Genomic DNA, 18,662 nt, shown 5'->3' with positions numbered 1-18,662 from the left:
GCGAGAATTAATTTGTTGGACAGAATTCCGCTCAAGACACCAACGGATTTCGATCGACGCTCCTTCGTTTTGCTATCATCCACCATCCACTGCACGATGATCACTGATATTCATCGTGATTTACGACATTAAAAGCAACGTTTAAAGCTCTCCCTCGTGGAACACGAAATTCGAGTACGAAACTGAGCGGCACAGACGAGCCCCCACCCGGCTTGCGATCGCCAATCGCAAAAACGCCAATGAAATGGAAAGGCGTACGGAGTGACACAGCGATCCAGCTGAGTGGCATGCTGCGATGCATGGGATAGAGGAAGAAAGGATGCTGTCGTAGCAACGGGGTGGCAGGTACCTTGAAAACCGGTTGACGACCGGCGAAATGGTCGGTTGAGGTGCGTAAAAGTGGCCACAGGCCCGGTCGATCGGTGTTTACGTTTCCCCTTTCCGCGAACCACACCCGCCGACAGGCGAAAATGCTTTCGATTTTCGAGAGCCGCAGCCGCGTTATCAATATTCGCGTTCCAGGCGACGGTGGCAGCCATTTGTAGGTCACGCGTCCAGGGGAGAGCCATACCGGCTGCGTTGGTCGGGGTGGTCGAAAGTGCTGTGCTTTCTCGTCACCCGCTCCCCTAGCAAAGGCGACTGTTTATTGCTGGGGGGGGGGGATGTTTGACGACTAATTTTGTCTGTTTTCGCTTCGATTTATGCTAATGTTTGCGCGAGAAGTTCACCATTTGTTTCCGGCGGAACGGATTGTAAAATCGGAACAATCGGAACCATAACTCACAAACCAGTTCTTGGTGCGTGCAAAGACCAGTTCTTGGTGCGCGCTGACTGAATTTCATGAACTGTCCACTGAAATGTCATTTTTGGGGCCGATGAAGTTCCAACTTTGTCCAGCCTACTTTTCCGTTAAGAAAATGAAGTCACTCTTGCACACTTTCATCCAACAAGTCCCTCACCAAGGGATCGAAAAAGGAAGGGCGAATCGAGTTGTCACTGACCTCAATTCAATTTTTGGGCAAAAAGGATCCCCCGACACCGTAGGGCTCAATCGAATGTCAACGATATTCAATCCCATCCGTTTATAGATATTTCGATGGATGGCCCTTCGCCGATTCCCCCGTTCAACTCGTTCCTTTTACCCACGAGACATTCCCCCGTTTCCGCTTCCTGTCGTGGAGTGTCGTACGTGACGCTCTTGTCAAAAAGATGGAGGTTGAGATTTTTAAAGAAAACATCAACCAAGGGGCATCCCCGAAGGGAAAACAGGACCTTCGTTTGTGAATCGAAAGCAAATATTTCAACGCAATGCTGTGTTCACTAAGGGACACACCCCTGGCTGGCTCGGTGTCCGATGAGGAAAAAAATCTCTGCCTGTTCGAGAATGTTGGGTTTTTGGGTGGCATGTTTTGCCTGTGAAATGGACGGAACGCTCTGTTTCAATTAGCCTTCCCAGTGGGAAAATCGCCCCCCTCCGGGGGGTGTATCACATCACATTCGCAAGCATTACTGCTCCAAACCTCGTGGTCCGGTATCTGAAGATTTCCGTTAGAAAGAAAATTGGCTTAGAGGTTCTTCCTGGAAGGTGGGTGGGACTCGTCCGGTCACGGGATCGGTATTTAGGCATATCATTAGGTGCGCTAGTGGAGATAATGATGGCAAGTAACCACTACCACCAACCGGGAAGGGCATTCAATTTCAGCAAATCAGGAAATCGGTCTTTACGGTGGTTTGGAATGAGCCTTCCGGTTCGGCTCCGGTGATGAAGGCCCATTTGCAGTGTTCTGCCTCTTCACTCTAATCTCCATTGGCGATTGGTTGGCATCAGAATTGGTTGACCGTTACGCACGGTGAGAAAGGGAAATGGAACCGTTTTAAAGGCCAAGGGTTGCCCCACTTTTAAGGGTTTTTTTTGAAAATTGTTTCTGTAGAATGGGAACACGCATTCGAGGCTGAAATTAAACGATCTGTTTCCTTTACGTGCTAGTAGTAGAGATTTTTTTTAATATATCTGGATTCCTCGATTAATTGAAAATAAATACGTCTGTATTAATCCTGGAAGTGTTGTTACCTCTACAACACTAAAAATAGAGACGAGTTCTCTTTATAGAATTCAGTTGAACAGAAAATTGAGAACGAAAGCATCCGCCGAATGCAATCCTACCATCTTGTGGTCGCTTCTAATTCCTGGATTCCTCACGAATGGCTCGCATCATCCTAGGAAATCGTATTAATGGAAAAATAATGATTTTCCAATTCTCACTCACAGGACGGTTCCCGATAAAGCCGGAACATCACTCCGTAATTATGCTCCTGCTCATCCTACGTCACCTGTGGCAGCAATGTGGCCAACCATCACCACCACGAGATTGATTTTCAAAAGGGAACGAAAAGGCTCCTAGCTCCTTATCCTGTCGGCCGACGACGCCATCAAACAATTAAAAGCCATTAATGCCCTCCATTCACCGGTTGGTACAGTGTCGGGTTTCTCCTTCCACTTCGTTTGATCCTGTCAGGCTCTCGAGTTCGGGCTTGGTTTTCGAGGATTTTTTTCTTTCTCATTTTTTTTTCAATTCCAAAACGAACCCATCCTCAACGTTATTATCGTTGACCGGAAAGCTCGTTAAGCCTATCGATTGGTGTATGCTTGCTTGCGAGGCAGTTCTTCTTCGTTAATTCGTTTCACATGTTTCCGACAGTCCGGGCTGACCGAGACCGAGGAGGAGTGAGAGAGAGAAAGAGGAAGAGAAGGTGGTGGTGGCCCTCAACAATCATAACAGCTCATAACAGCCAAGGATGCGTGTGATTTTGGGGCGCCGACCAGAAGACCCAGGCTTCATGCGTACTTGTGACTTTCCTCACCAACGTTCGACATTTGAAATCAACCGTCGCGCTATACGGGGAGTCCTGTGCGAGGGCCGCTCCGAGGTGCAACCATCAATCTTCGATGATGGCGGTGACTCCCGCTCTCACTCTCTCTGCCCTCACTGACCGGTCAGCGATTAGCCATTGAACCGCTGACCCAAGAGCGTCATAGGAGAAGAGATTACCAGCCAAAAAAAGGGGGGAGAAATCATTAAGAAACCCACCATTTCTGACACACCCGGGGCACCACACGATTCGTTCTGATTTGGTTTGATTTATTCTTTCCATTTGCCTTGCGTGTGTGACGCACAACCCTCGGCGTGGTGGCGACAAGGTAGCGGGCAGGTAGCGGTCACCGATGCACCATGAAGAAAGGAGAGCACAGAGGTCACCGTGATCCTCGATGGAGAAGCCCTTCAGAGCTTGATTCGGTCATTCTATCCTTCTTCGCTTCTCGGGAGTGTTTTCTTTGAAATTCTAGAATTCTCTGCCTTCTCGCTGGTCCTTCGGAAGGACCGGATCCATCAGCACCTCGCTCGCTGGCGACCATTAGCGGGTCCCTGGGCCGGACCGTAAACCATAGCAAATTTGATTGATACAGACACACTCGACACGGCACACCGATGACGATGCAGCAAAGGCCGGGGTTGCGGTGATTGCTTGGATTGATTCCCAAGACCCATGACAGTCGCCGCCATCATCTTCGACACGCCAGGTCGTTTCCGGGACGTTCAATTGTCATCGTCATCATCGTCTTCAGATCGTTTGTTATTTTCCCGCTCACCGGGTTCCGTTCGTCTGCTTGTGCACGCCAGGAGATTCTCATTTCATTCACGCCACGGCCGGGATCTTGTGGTTCCCGTGGTTTTTCTAATTTCGGTTTTTCCAATTCAATGCAAGCGAACCGTCCGGCGGAGTTAGAACGATTCTTTGTCCAGGTTTTCCTTGTCCATCCTTCCTCAGTCTCGTCATAATCTTGAGCGAAGAATTCATTTCATTTGTTCGCCTTCAACTCACGTATTCTTTTGAAGACCTTTCATTCTTTGGAATGCGTTGCGGTGACATGGCCAGCGCGTGGGTCAATTTGTGAAAATCCAAAACCATCCCAAAACCAGCCCTTGCCTTAAGCCACTCTTTTCGCGCGAATTTGAAATGTAAATCGTGCCGCCGATGGATAGCCGCTGCGTGCCGCGTGTGAAATGGTCGCTTCAAGTTTTAATTATAAACTTATAATGAGTTCACCCGCCACCGGGGCCTGTCCAATTTGAGCGCTTCTTGGCCGTAGGCAGTTTGCGATCGATTGGCAGCACAGTCGGCGAGAGGCGAGATTTGCGAAAGAATTCCCGAAGTCAGCCATGGGAGGCAGTTGATTGGATTGACTTGTTAGTGTGTTTTTGGCATTTTCCGACATTAAAACGACATCTTTTAAGTTCATTCTTGGATTTCACGATGGAAAATGTTAATCTTTTCTCAATACGAAAAATAAATATAATCCCCTATTCGCTTTGAATTCGATTAAATGCTCGGCGGCAATCAACAACACCACACTTCAAGTGGAAAATGTTGTCCTCGGCCGGCATTTAATCGAACGAGCACTTCGATCTTTCTCACCTTCGTTGCGGTTTGGACAGGGAAGTCAAAACATCGTAACACGTTACACCGATACTAAGCAGGCGACGCAAATCGATCCGCTAACGAGCTCGGCATCACCTACGGGCGTGTGCTCACCACATCCTAGTAGGCTCGCGAATCGCCAACGAACGAACGAACGGAAATGCAATCCCAGACCGCCACCCACCAGACCGGACAAACTGAATTAATGTCCTCCTCCCCCCCCTCCCTTTTTCCGTGCCACATGAAGCCGGATTTTGCCTCAGCTCAGGTTCCGCCCCTAATGAGTGCAACGAAACCGCTTCCAGACCAGACCGTCGCGACGGTGGGTCGGGAAATTGAGAGTTTTCCTGTTCGCTGGCCCTCCTGGACTATCTCAGATAACATCGACTGGCCTTGCGGGATAGAGAGAGAGAGAGAGATCAGGTTTATGTTTTACTTCTTGTTTTTTTTTTCGATCCCAAAAGACGCCAGAAGGAACCACGGCTCTCGGTACGACTTGTCGAGTTCGCGCGCATTGCCCTCCGGGCGATTGCATGTCAGCGCAATCTTGCAATGATGCACTCGACGAGCTATCGCGTTCATAAAAGTTCCCGTTTTTTTTTTTTTGCTCCAGCATAAACACCCATCACCGCGGGTGGTAAGTTCATTGACTGGCGCTTTTTCTTAATCAACTAGCACGCGAAAGATGAAAGATATCCGTCTGATTATGCGTGCATCTCCCGAGAAGCACGACGCGTTCGATAATATTTGTGCTCCAACGCCCTCTAGCTGGTGAGGAAAAGCTCTTCGTTTGCTTTCATTTTCACTACGATGCACAGGAGGCTGTGTTGGGAGTTAGTTTGTTTCCCTTTTTCCTTCTTTTTTTTTGTTGCTAAAATAGTTTTTCCTGCTCATTTTCACAGCCGGTACCCTTTCACCCTGGGCCTGGGGATGATCCGCGTGGCAGCTTGTTATGCCGGTGATTATGATTATGCTGCCGACGGCCGCTAGCTGTATCACACCGCTTCTCGCTCTCTCACGCGATCGCGCATGATTTAGCGATGAGAATTTTCTAATGATCGACACCCAGCATCGCTGGTGGTGGAACAATGCCGCACTCACTTTTCTTTCGCACCATGCAATTTGCCAGCCCACAACGTGTGAGTGGTGTTTGCATTGACTTTTCGCTTTCCTTTGAGACGCCGGAGCATTTTTTTTTTGTCGCAAGAATGCCCCTCCTCGAAGCGAAGACGAAGCGAGCCTCGTATCATCACAGGCGCGGAACAATTTTAACGATTTTCTTTTATTTAATCGCGACGGTTTTTCTGGAACGCTAATCTGTTTATTTGTTAAGAATTAGAAACGGTTTCATGATAAAACGACCGTTCCGTAGCTAAGTCTCGGGCAAGCATCGTAAAAAGCTATCACTCCCACGAGCCAGAACTCGGGAGGGTGGTCACGGTTCACGGGGTGAAATATGCCGCAATTAAAAGCTCGAAACCGAAATTTTAACAGCCCGCTTGCCTGACGATGCTTCCCTTTTCGATTCGCCAATCAAATTTGATGGCCACTCCAGAGAAACGGGAGCCAAGGCGAAGGCGAAGCGTCCTTCTTCGGTCTTGGAACTCCAACGGCCATCGATTGGAGCGATGACACAATTGAGATTTGAGGGTCACGATAGTTTCTGGGGGCAATAAATATTCCCTCTCGCTCTCTCTTTCTCTCGTTCTCTGTGGACGATAACGGTTCCGTTTTGTGGGATTATCCGATCGATGAACCAGCACCCGGAGAAGAATCACTGGTGCGTTCTAATCAGAGAAACGGTTCTCGCGTCCCTTTGTCGTCGCATAAACGGACATAAGTCATAAAGTGGCAGTCGGGGGAGTCAGCGATCTTTTATGGATTTGATTCGTCGTCGATAGAACTCGGCGTTACCTCGATGAATCGATGAGTTTTTTACGTTACAAAAACCTTCTAATTTTATATAAATCTTTAAGAGCAGCAGTTCTGCTTGTTAAGCAAAAGAATTTTATTTAAAAAGGCATCGGATTGGTCTTTAAGATTAAAGTAAAAGTAGCGAAAGTTTGCTTCGAGATGAAGATTTTCACTGGAGTAACGTTTCTATTAGCTAGATCGGGATGCCGGGCCATGGGTGCGAGAATTGAGTTAACACAGCTCGTGGTCACGTTTGTTGGCCAGCTTTCCAGAAGCAACCGTAGCGTTTTAGCGTACCACTGAAAGGCTGCTGCAATCTGCTGCGTTCGGTGGGTGCAACGGTCCAATAAAAACCCAGCCACAGCCAAGGAATGGAATGCGTTCCCTTCGAACGACGAATGCAATGGTTTCGTTTTCACGTCTCACGGCAGATGTCAATACGGTGCACCAGTCGAGAGCAAGAGCACCACCGGTTTGGGAACCGATCGCTCTCTGTCATGGTGGACCTTGAATCCGAACCGGTGTCAGTGATTGGTGGCTGTCGAGATATGGTTTATGTGCGTTTACGTGGGTTCGTTACTGCGCTGCGAGTGATGGCGAAAGGAAAGGCATCGAACCGGTATCCGTGAACGAATCGGCGCGTTATCGTAAATGAATGGATGCATTTGATTTGATCGTCCTCCGGTGCCCTTGGGCAACGGTCAGTTCTCGCCAGCCTAGACTGTGCTCATTAGGTGCTCCCAAAATGTCTTATAAGGAGGGCAATGCCTGGGATGGTGCAGCTTGTGATAGCATTTTTATCTTAATTATTCCCACCTGCGCTTAGCTCGCCCTTTTTGGAGCATTTGTTTAGCTTTGGAACAGCAGAAGATGCCGCCGCTTCTCGTGAGACATTCATTTTTTATTTTTAAATCCCAGCAAAACAACACAGATTACAACAAGCGATTCGTCTCAATTTGGCTCCCGGTTATGACCTGTACGACCTTCCACAGCATCCGTTTTATAGCCGATGAATTATGATTCACGCGCTTCTGAGTCACTTTCGCCGCCCCATGGCATGCGCACCATGAATAGCAATGAGACAACAGTAGCTACTTTGCCTAACAAAGTGGCTTGCAGTGTAGCATAACTGCAATATCTAATCGCTTAGGACTCCATTTTGGAAAAGGGTAATTGTTTTAATCTTTTAATGCCCCATACCCGCCTTCTTTGTTTTGAACGTCCCACAGACGGTGAATTGGCTTTTCTCCTAATAAAAGAAGCCCCGAAAACGTGTGTATTTATTGTCGATCTTTTACAACAACTGTTTACAGAAGCCCGGATTTCGTGATGATGACGCCGCGAAGTAGCGAAACGTTTGTTGTGGAGCTTTAGATCCGTTGTGCGCCTTCCCGGGATCACCACGAATCCGGGTTTCGGTGTGTGAAGAGTGAAAGAAAGTGCCAACCTTACCTCACACTGTGGCCTCACAGTTCACATACGCACCACGCAGTCGAACAATGAACCGCTTGCCCCCTGGTGTTCAGCTTTGGACAGGTGCAATGGCAAGGCCTCGAAATTAGAAAACATAACTGATCATATTCATAGTTTGGACCTCCCTTTCCTGGGCGCTCTGTTGACCAACATCCAGGTGACAAATGTCGAGCCACTCTGTGCTCGCAACTCCCGTCGACCACCCACAAGACTTTACCCACTTTCTCCCGAAATTTCGCGATTCCAGCGCGCCACTTGGCAAGGTTTTTATTTTTCTCATCGAGAGGAACGAATAATGTTTTCTTTTGTGACCCGACGATTGGCCTTGCCGGGATGGTCAAGAGAACGTCGAACATCGGATCGGAATCGCAGGAGAGAGATGAAAACTCAATATTTGCAATCTCGCCAGCAACGATCCAAGGATGAAAGTGAATTTGCAATTCGTTCGGCCAGTGTCAGTGGATCCTGTGCCCGAAACACTCTGCTCCTATATGCTAATGTTTGCTTATGGTTTGTCACGGAATTTGTCCCAATTATGGAGTGGCGGCGGCCGCCACCGGGTTTCTCTACTTATGCATTCATGAGTGACGTTCGCTTTGTCGTTCGTTTGATGTCGTTTGATGAGATAGGAGGTGGATAAACAAAAATGCTGGTGATTCATTTGCTAATGTTTATGTTATGAATGATGTTTTCTAGCGGGGGGCCGGATGATTTTTGAAGTTCAATTCTTCTCAGCAAAGCAATCTTGTAGCTAGAGCAATAACATAATTGTTAGTAGGGCATCACTCATGCACACTTTTTTAAGTAAGTGTTGATACTTTTTTTTAAACAATTATGAAAAACTTGTTTATCTAGGTTGAATCGAAAAATGCGTAATTTTTGAAAGAATTTAAAAAAATCTGCCAAAAATCGAAAAAAAGGGAAATTCAACAAAAACTCGACGGGGCTACCTGGATAAACTTATAATCTATCAATAGAATATCGATTTGCATATTTCTGATGACCCATCACGCAGCTATGAGCCATCAAACAAGAGCCGTTTTTGGAGCAAATCAAAAGACTTGATCATTAAGCGACGAACCCGGTTTGATCATAGTGTGATCAATTTTACATCTTAAAAAATCTGCCAAAAATCGAAAAAATGCAAAATCAGTCAATACTATTTCTAGAATTGATGGAAGAGAAAATCTTCACCATAAAGTGAATTTACCGCATCTGCAAATACCACACACTGCGCGAGCCGAGCTGATTTATCCCAATAATAAGCGATAGATTCCCTACACGAGCTCCACCAGGGCGTATGCCCTCTGCTAGATCCTAATGTCACTGCCACGACGCTCCAACTGCTGTGCTGTGGCCACCTGCTGGGAAAATGCAATACACGGCATCGACGGAGGAAAAAGTTCGGCCCTGCTACGGGCAAATTGGCGAAACCTTGATGGCTGGCAGTCCACATACCACTCCCATTCCTCCACCAATTAGAGCGACGCTAGCGGCACCCCTGCCGTGCCATCGCGATGAGACCATCGAGTGGGGTTTTGTTTTTACGAATAGAGCGCCCAGTGAGCGGTCTCTGGCCAGCGGTCCGGCTCTTGAACCGTCTTCTGGTCCGTGCACTGGACGCTTTCATTACCAGCGTCGCACCCCGCTGGCGTGGAGTTTGCGAATCAAAATCGAATGGAAAAACACGGTGGAAACCGACAATAATGGGGAATTTGAAAATGGCCATCACCGTTGCTGATGTTTTGCCGGAAAACTGTTGATTTGGAAGCTGGAGGCCCGCGGGCTTATCTGGCCCCGAGGTTTCCACCAGTTTGTTTTGATCCCCTCGCACCACTACCACCGAGGCACTGTGACGAAATGGCTCGTTAGGTATCTTCCGAGGAAAATTATGTGAAAACGCCAGTTCGCCGATGACCGCACTGTTGCTGCCGTTGCTGCTGGATGGTCGATGATCCATTACCTAAGCGCACTTCCGATTTCCCCTCTCGGCGAGTCCAAAAAATTCCGACATTCGGTAATGCTCCCCAGACGGGCGCAATCCCTCGGTGTACCGTGGTGTGGCGGGTTTTTCGCGGTTCTCATCCGGCTCATTAATTGCCGCCTATCGAAAGCGAAAGCATAAAGACCAGCAGACCCGAGGCGGCAGCAGCAGCAGCATCAGCATCGCCAGCCAGCTGAGATGAAAAATGGAAATAAATGGAATGGAAGCTGCGTGTGCGTCTCCGTCTCGATTCTCCTTTTCTCTTCCCAACTTTTGTTTCCCTCTCTCTCTCTCTCTCTGGTGTGCACGGCAAAGGCAATTACCCCGCCGAAAAAAAAACGTCGGAAGCTGACGTACGATGGTGACGGCGCGTCCACAGCAATCACGGCACCAAAATGAAGAGCAACGAGCCTCCGAATCTCCGAATCACCGACTCACCTTTCGCTGCGGCACGTTACGAGCCTGCGAAAGGAAATTGATCGATCATCTCTAACCCCCCAAACCCGGACGATCACCGGGGTGCGATGAGCCGTGAAAGATTTCGGTTGTTTCGGGGATGTTGTCACTTTTCCGCCAATTCGCGTCCATGCGTTTCGTACAACGATCGATAAACGATCACGAACAGGGACTGGCAGGTGCTTGAACCTAATGAACTTCGGGAGGGGTTTTTTTTATGACGTTGGCCAATTATACAGAGAAAAAAGCGAGATGGAGGCCTCCGGTTTGTCGCTAAACTTTCTTCCCGTTAATCTCCAATTTATTCTCCCCGAAAAACCGAAATGGCAACTCCGCGTTGTCCTATCGTACGCGAGCGTGCACCCGTTAGTCAGTTTATTGCTGATCGATTCCACTGTTTTCTAAATTAAGTCATTTTCTCTATCTTCCACTGCAAAGGTGTGGAATAAATAATTTAAAATCCATTCTCCATCCTTTCCATGTCATCCGTAGGTGGAACCTCGAGCAGCTCCGGCCGGTACGGGCATCGCAAATCGTCGCTAGCGCTGACGCCCGAGGAGGAACCGCTGGACTCGTGCCCGGTAAGTGTAGTTGCCTGCTCGGTTATTCCGAGTGCATTCCCGGTCGCGAAGGGTTGATATGGCATTGTCTGAAGGCTCCCAAGGAAGGAACACAGCCCACGGGTAACGAGAGTTGTAATTAGAGCACCAGTTTCCCGTTCAGAGGCCACGCGCCTAGATCCTACATCGATCCGTATCCGTAGCGTTACACGCGTGCAATTATCTGACTAAACGGCTATCTCACGCGGAGTATCAGGAAGATGAGTAGGAAGTTCCCACAGTTATAAGGCAACGGGCCTCACGGGGCACACCAGAGAAGCACGAGAAAGGAGAATGCGCGATACGCGGTTCACAATCCATGTATTCTCGAACAGTACGGGAGTACGGCAGGTGCGGCCACTACCAACGGATGTATGGGGTGTGACGCCGCAAGGCAATAAATTATCATCGAAAAACATATTACCTTCCGAGCGTTCGTATCGCGATTTGTTGACTTAAGCGCTGAACCGGGACGACGACGACGATGACGATACGATCCGACCATTAGATGAAACCCTTTCAGCCCTTCCCCAACCTGCAAGTGGTCCCAGTGGAGAACAACGAGAGTCCCGAAAATCGATAACACCCGATCGTAGGTGTGCCTGCTGTACTCTCTCCCTCGCTCTCTCTCTCTGCACTACCACATCGTGCTGCTTATCTTATCTGCACTCCAGTCTCCTGGGCCGGGGCCACACTACTATCGAGGGGAGGGGGATGGAGAAATCGAAATAAGCTGCGTTGCCTGCGCTTCGGCACGGATGGCGTGCATATATTGGTTTAATAAATGTCAAACCGAGATACCTCCCGTTCCATTCCCATCCACCTCGCCACTGTCAATAGACGACATGGCGTACCTTCGATGCACCTCCGCGACGACCACCGCGACATCGTTGAGTGATAAATAATGTAGCACATGTTGACGCAGTAGTGCTTCGTACACAACCGACTCGGTACTCGCGTGGTCCTAGGTGCGGCTTAATGTCTATCCTCCCACCCAGGGGGCGGGTGGGACACTAAGATCCCACTTCCGATATTACGGTATTGCAGGCGGAAAGCGCTTGGTACGTGCTCGTGCTGCTGCAATTGATTGTGTATGACAAGGGATTTAGAGCTAGCAGTTAAGTCTATTAACACTTCCACTAACAGTTCTACGAATGCCGACACAAATAAACTAATGAAAGGAATATGGAATGAACCCAAATGGATTGATGGTCGAGTGGAACGGATTCTGGTCTGTAGATTTTTACCTTTTACTTCTCAATTGCCCCTCGAACCGTTTTAGAATCTGACGGCCCGCAATGACAGGCCAGGTGACCTCCTGCTGCTGCTGCTGCTGCTGCAGTATCTTATCTTTGACTTGACCAATGACGTCATCGGCTTCTCTCTCTCTCCGTCACCCTGCATGTCTCTGTCGGTCGCTCTGTCAAAGAATCCTCATCCAGCTAAAACAGGGCGCACGCAGACTTTTCAAGATCACTAGACCTTCGCTCCACGATAACGGCCATCTGTCACCGTCTTCCTGGCCTTCCGCCACTTCGCCGGACAGTCGACCGCGTTTTGTGATGCGTCAGCCAAAGGCGTACCAGCAGTGTACCTGTTTTTTTTTTCGCGTTTTTATTCGCCTTCTTACTTCGCCTGTCGTTTCGCTATCTTTGGCTAACTTTGATAACGCACCAATGGCCACTTATCATCGGCGGAGACAAGCTGAATTGTTGAATGACTTCCTTGGGCGTCTTGGATGTTTTACTGTTGGCCTTTCAGTTTGCGCAAGACCCTCGTGAGCTTTCGATCGCTTCGTGCGCGCGCGCGCTCGGGATCCTGTTCACGTTGAATCGGACATCGGCTGGTGGTGAATCTGTTGTTACGTCAAAGGCGTGTATGTGCTGTTGTGTATGTGTGCTTGGTGTCAATACAGGACGAGTGTACAAGATCCCTGAAAGGGTGCTCTGAGTGACGTTCATATACAAACCATAAATCAGGCTCTTCCCCCCTTTCATCAGGGTTGTCCTTCAAGTTTCCTACAACTCCGGTCGAAACGATGACGTAGATTCGGTCAACAGTATTCCCACAAATCACTCTTCTGCCACTCCCGATTCACTAGTTCTTTCAGGCGAGGAATGTAATTAAAACGCCATCCCCAACGCTGCACCTTTCCTTCCAATCTAACGCTTCCAGTTCTAGAAAATGGCTTCAGAGTTATCCAGTGGAGATGTGGCATAATAACAGTTCAGTTCCTTCGTTCGTCTTCCGCTGGCGCATTATAATTAGACGCTACCAGTCTACCAGTCTAGACACTAAAAACGGTGTCGTGGCCCTGGAAGACGAAAGGATTTAATTATAAATTTCGCGCGTAAGAAACCCACATAAAACCCCCGCAATTATGCGAAGCCGCAGTGAGTGAGTGCAATGGAGTGGACCGCATTAATGCCAGGTTGCACAATTCCAACTCTGTTCGCTCCGTTCGCTCCGTCGGATTCTATTATTTTAAACTGGAGCTCCTTCTCAAACGACGCAGTGCACCGGAATCCGGGTTTGGGCTCTAGGATCCAGGATGGAACTGTTGGTGGCCACTTGAAGCCCCGCATTTCGGTTGTTGTAAGTGGCAGACAATGTAGCAGCATTGTCCCGATAAGAAATGGTTCCTGTATTCTCTCGAGACACGGTTCCCTTCCTCTACTCGAAAGAGGATGATTGATGCGCTGCTTTGGGTTAATGATTTCCAGCAATAAAGTGCATACAGTGCCCTCGCCACTTGTCACACGATGAGCACGCTAACGAGCACGAGCAGAATGATGATTAATCAAACGAACAATCAAAACGCGCACCGCACCGGAAAAGCGAAACACAACCAAGCTAATCCTCTCGTCGGAGCTTTTGTGGAATCGGAATCCGGATCAACTCTTATCGTTGAGATTACTTTCAAATCAAATCTCTCTCCTTTCGTTGTCGTTGTCGTTGCGATAGCCCCCTGCACCTAGGCCCTATCGATCCGGTGGGGTTATTATTGCGACAAAAGCCTCTTGTGCTCGTCGTTCTTGGAGAGGCCGGTGCTCAGGAGAACCGTACAAGGAACATGAACGGTGCGCCTTGTGCGCTGGCAATGGCACGCTGGCGAGATGATAAGCCAACTGTTTTCCGCTTCGGCGCAAGTTGCAAAACACCGCAGGACACCGTCGCTCGTTAGCAACTGCTATATTCTTCATCCTCATCATGGACGATCGCGGCATTGGTTCCTTCCAATTCAAGTGATCCGTCCAGTTCGGAGCCGTTCGTGGTAACGCGGCTAATCCCTGGCATCAAGTGGCTACTCACTGCATGCGCTGATAGCTGTAGCTGGAGGGCTCCGTTCAATTAGTGGTTAACAGCAGAGAGATGCTAAAAATAAAGCGAAATAATTGTCGATAAGCTGCAGCAGAAGGAAGCTCTAGGCTAACTCCCCTGTCCCTTTGTTTCTGTGAAGTACATTTGAGTAGCGTACGGGGGAGAACTAGTGGCCAATGGTTTTCTTCCCCTTCCTTCTCTACACTACACGCAGGAAGGAGGAAGTTAAGAGGGGACGACGACGGTTGAGCAATTACAACGCTCTGCCCCCTGATTAGAGGCAATCCATCAATCCGAAGGGGGAGGTGGGTGGTGCATTGTTTTCGCGATGAATTTGCATTCTTTCTCCCCCTTCCTCGCCCAGTGTCGGCATCTCCGGTGGCCAGCTCGGTAGCTGATAACTCGCGAGTCCCAGACACCCAGACACGATATGCCAACGAATCGATCGGGCGGGTTGTGGGATGCGAGATCGAGCAATACCACCATCTCCAACAGCCTGCAATCGTCACACGGTGGAGGGGCAGATTGGACGGGCTCTCGGGAGTGGGAGTGGGAATAACATAGACAACATGAACCTCTTTTGTTACGTCTCTCGCGTGGCGCCGTTATCTTCTTTACCGAATCTTCGGCCGCCCCTGGGGTACTGTGTGGTACCAGTGTGCCATAAATCAAAATGGCCACTGCGCTGGAATGTGCACACGTGTGCCGGTCCGTGACGTCGGTCGGCGAAATTGGCACGGGAGGATTCGCATCGATCGCTGCGGGATGCAGCGGGCGTTTATATATATCTCTCTCTCTCTCTCTCTCTAGAGGTTGGGTTTTCGGTGACCGAATAGTGATATAAACGGGGCACGCAGAAGTTGTTGAGCTGGAATTGGGTATTGAATGATTTACTACTGTTTTATGCAGAGAAATGTAACGCGAACACGACGCTGCTGAATGGTGACAAGGGATGAGACGAACAGTATTTATTCCAAGTTAGAAAACTTAAATTGAAAAAGTGTTGAAGTGAAACGTGATGAAAATTTAAAGAGTCGCATAAACCTTAATCCGTATCAATTGTGACGTGAAAAAACGAAAAATCATCATGATAGGTGAAGATTTTTGAAGCCAGAACAGTGAAACAGACCAAACATTATCGGCATCATTCCATCGGGATTGTCCTCGAGAAATAGTGAGTTGTAGATCAACAGTGAACGCACACACAAAACAAGACACAGTGCTGAAGATCGTCGCAAAATGAAGGCCTTCTTTCGCAAGAACAAAAGCAAGAGCATGGAATCGCTCTACAAACCACCGCTGGCCAACAAGTGTGACGTGCTGACGGTGAAACAGCTGCACACCTTTCCGCAAACGTCGGAGCAAATACCGCGCTCCCATCGGCGGTACAGTCTATTCAGAACGCGATCCTCGTCCATCACCACTGCCTCCACCACTGAGGAGACAACCAGCGCCACGGATTCGACGGGCTCCAAGGATAAAAGCGCTTCCGTCGGTCAAGCTATCGCCAGCTGGGATTTCGAAGCCCCGGTCAATCCGGTAACAGTCTTAACCCCACCAGCCGACGATGAAACGGTGCTGGAGGAAAGCGATGACTCGCAAAAGATGGTGAATGGTAGGACCACTACACAACCGATCGCCACCACGCATCATCATCATCATCAACCTCAGCGACCGATGAACCTGTCACCGGATTGGATGCCACAGGATCGGGATTATGTTGCGGTGGATGACGGGGGAGAGCATCGATTACACTCGCCCGCCTCACCAACATCGTCTTCCTCGTCACCGCACGTGTTCTGGCCAAGAGCATACGGTCGTCGATCGCACCACAGCTGGAGACCGACGGGGACGTTTGAGGAAATTCTCGAGGAACCACGCGATGAGTCGCCAACCGTGAGTATGATTGTGGTGGTCCCTGGTCGCTGTTGAGATACTTTATGAGCCCATCTGCTGCTGGTGAAAATGATTAACAGCCAATTTGATGCAGCGCCGCGTATTTACTCCACTCGTGCGTTCGCGAAGGTCCTTTTAAGAGTCGAGCTGCGTTTAGTTTTACATAGAATCGATGGCGCGCATATTTATAACCAAAATGGAGCATCTTTTATGTAAAACCCATGGTTCTCTTTCATTTCTGCCCTGTTTCTGAACTCCATATTGAGCATCAGTTGCAGCTCACGAGGAAATCGTTTTCGATTCCTCGCCAATGGCCTACTGCGTGAAACAGAGGAATGACAACCGGCCGCAGTTAGTTACCGCACTTCCACTGTAATAGTTGCGTAGCACGCCGTGAGATACAAAATGGACGTGTCGAATGTGTTAATCCGCGAGCTAAGTTCCCGCGAGTGGCGCCGTTTCGAAGCGCACCACTGCCTACCGGCCGATGCCATCGATCCGGCTTCCCGCCCGCAAGTACTGGCCAAGTTCAATATACACTTTTACGAGTACGAAGAAGACGAGGCTCACCCGGAACCAAGCGAACCACCGGTGGTAACGGTCCTTCTTAACGAGGCCTCACCATCACCAGCCAGCCCAGCCGGTGGGAAACGGTCATCGCCGGATCAGAAACAACCCGCCTTAGCGGGCCAGGAAGAGCATCAATTAGCCGAAACGACCCGGTCGGTTACCAGCAAGGTTCAAGAGGAACGGCAGCAGGCCACTCATTTGCCCAGCATTAAAGGTTGTAGGTTATGTTTACCGCGTACCGTTTTGCAGTCTGCGCGCTGCGGTTCTAGCGAGTGAATCTCCGGTTCTGTTTGTTGTTCTCTCGTTGTTCTAACGCTAGATGATGAAGGTATCCTCGGGCTCAGCAACGAACTGGCCGAAAAGATCAGCGATGTAGTGAAGGTATAGGATTAGCCGCCCTTAAACAAACACTCTGCCCCAATCCGCTTGCATTGCCATATCAACTCCCGTAGTGTTGGAGCACACCCGTTCGCACCGTCCGTTTGCAATTCCACTTTCGAAGGATGCGTAGTTGGCCGTGCGTTCAACAATCCAGCTAACCTTTTGCATCCCTTCTCTGCCTACTTTCAGCGGCTTGTGTCGGATCTGAAGTTCCCCAATCTGTTGCCACCGAACCCTGCGATTAAGGTAAGCCCGCGGATGACCCCCGGCCCTACGTACCTTTCTCTTCTAACCTCCTGTACCCACCTTCTCCACGGTGTTTTTTTTTTTCTTTCGTAATCCGCAGATTCTGATTGCCTTCTGCAAGAATGATCCCGTGTTCGAGGCGCTCGTTAATGCCAGCCATCGGCTCAGCTTCGAGCCGACCTTCGTGAAGTCCGCCGAAGCCGCCATCGATGCGTTCCAGAATCCGACGGCCGGTGGTCATCACATCATCATCGTCGATGCTCGGTACCCGCGCATCATCGAAGCCGAAGCACTTGGCCGGTAAGTTCGGTTCACCCCCCTGGAGGTAGACAATCCGGCCGCCGCCTGCTTGTGTGCAACTTGTACCGCCGCCGCTGGCGAGAGCGTCACCGAGGCCTACCTTGTTTTTTTCCGGGGGGGAAATCATCCCCCAATGATTGCGCTGATTAGAATGAAAACTAATTCACCGTTTCCACCTCCACTTCGCAGGTCTATTCGCAATTCAAAGGGTAGCCAGCACACGACAATGGTTGCGGTAGTGAAAAAGAGGTAAGCCATAACTGCGGGGGCAGGAAGGGGACCATTTTTTCAATTTACCATCCCGTATCATCATTATACGTGGTCCGTTCCTCACCGACACCCCACGATAGATGAAGCAATCTCAGGTCCTGTCGGCCAGCCCGGACTAAATGGAAAAAGTTTTTCCATCGTCCGGCGTAGGCCTCTCTCTCTCTCTCTATCATAAATCATGTCCTTTCATCGTCGCTGCCACGCGATGAAAATGGGCCGATGATGATCGATTGTCACCCTGGGGACTCGGGTGACCGGGCCAAGGTGGTGCGGGGTTCTCCAGACGAACGCGTAACAGGTGTTGATGGACAATAAATGGAGATCGTGACTGTGTCATTGTTGCGAGGATTTCTATGTGTCCTTGAGCGTGGGATGGGGGATTCAGTCGGTATTTCTTTTTTCAATAAACGTTCCAATCGCACCGGAGAGAGAGAGGCCTAACGACCAATCCGATCCATTTAAGCTATGAGCTTCTTCCTAGCGGCGTGGGATTTTCCGTGGATTCCGTGTGAAAATGTGAAATGCTTTGCAGCTAATGCTTTCTTCTCTCTTTCTCTTCATCTTCCCTTCTTTCGCAGTGTTTTTGAAAAGGATGACACGGCTGTGATTTCGCTGCTGGACGTGGGCTATAATAGGGTAAGCGGAACGCTCTCGACAAGCACCTGGCACACAGCAAAATACTGCGAGGTCACGGTGGTGTGGACGAATCATAAGCCAGTAAATCGATTGAAGTTATGAAGAGCTAGCGGATGAAAGGCACACAGCATAGATAA

The 18,662-nt window shown here is 49.4% G+C and overlaps 2 protein-coding genes across 9 annotated transcripts in view; both read left to right on the top strand.

Annotated features, from left to right (window-relative positions):
* Positions 1-18,662, top strand: part of LOC126577598 (high affinity cAMP-specific and IBMX-insensitive 3',5'-cyclic phosphodiesterase 8) — a 403,282-nt gene that overhangs the window by 378,051 nt on the left and 6,569 nt on the right. For 6 of the 8 annotated variants that reach the window (XM_050239355.1, XM_050239353.1, XM_050239354.1 and 3 more), the window contains 5 exons: positions 10,799-10,887; positions 17,263-17,319; positions 17,420-17,619; positions 17,809-17,868; positions 18,468-18,525. In XM_050239355.1, the coding sequence (XP_050095312.1) occupies positions 10,799-10,887; positions 17,263-17,319; positions 17,420-17,619; positions 17,809-17,868; positions 18,468-18,525 (464 nt within the window). Of the gene's footprint in view, positions 1-10,798; positions 10,888-12,667; positions 12,796-15,036; positions 16,123-17,262; positions 17,320-17,419; positions 17,620-17,808; positions 17,869-18,467; positions 18,526-18,662 lie in introns of those variants that run through there. The other 2 variants (XM_050239352.1, XM_050239351.1) reach the window with 2 other exon arrangements.
* LOC126577626 (uncharacterized) lies at positions 16,528-17,056 on the top strand. The gene has a single exon (XM_050239402.1). It carries the CDS (start codon positions 16,528-16,530, stop codon positions 16,966-16,968), a length of 441 nt encoding a protein of 146 aa, XP_050095359.1. The 3' UTR covers positions 16,969-17,056.

The sequence above is a fragment of the Anopheles aquasalis genome, chromosome 3 (genome assembly GCF_943734665.1).
Source record: "Anopheles aquasalis chromosome 3, idAnoAquaMG_Q_19, whole genome shotgun sequence".
NCBI lineage: Eukaryota > Metazoa > Arthropoda > Insecta > Diptera > Culicidae > Anopheles > Anopheles aquasalis.
The sequence above is the reverse complement of the archived record's forward strand: the minus strand, read 5'-3'. Positions and strand labels throughout refer to the sequence as shown.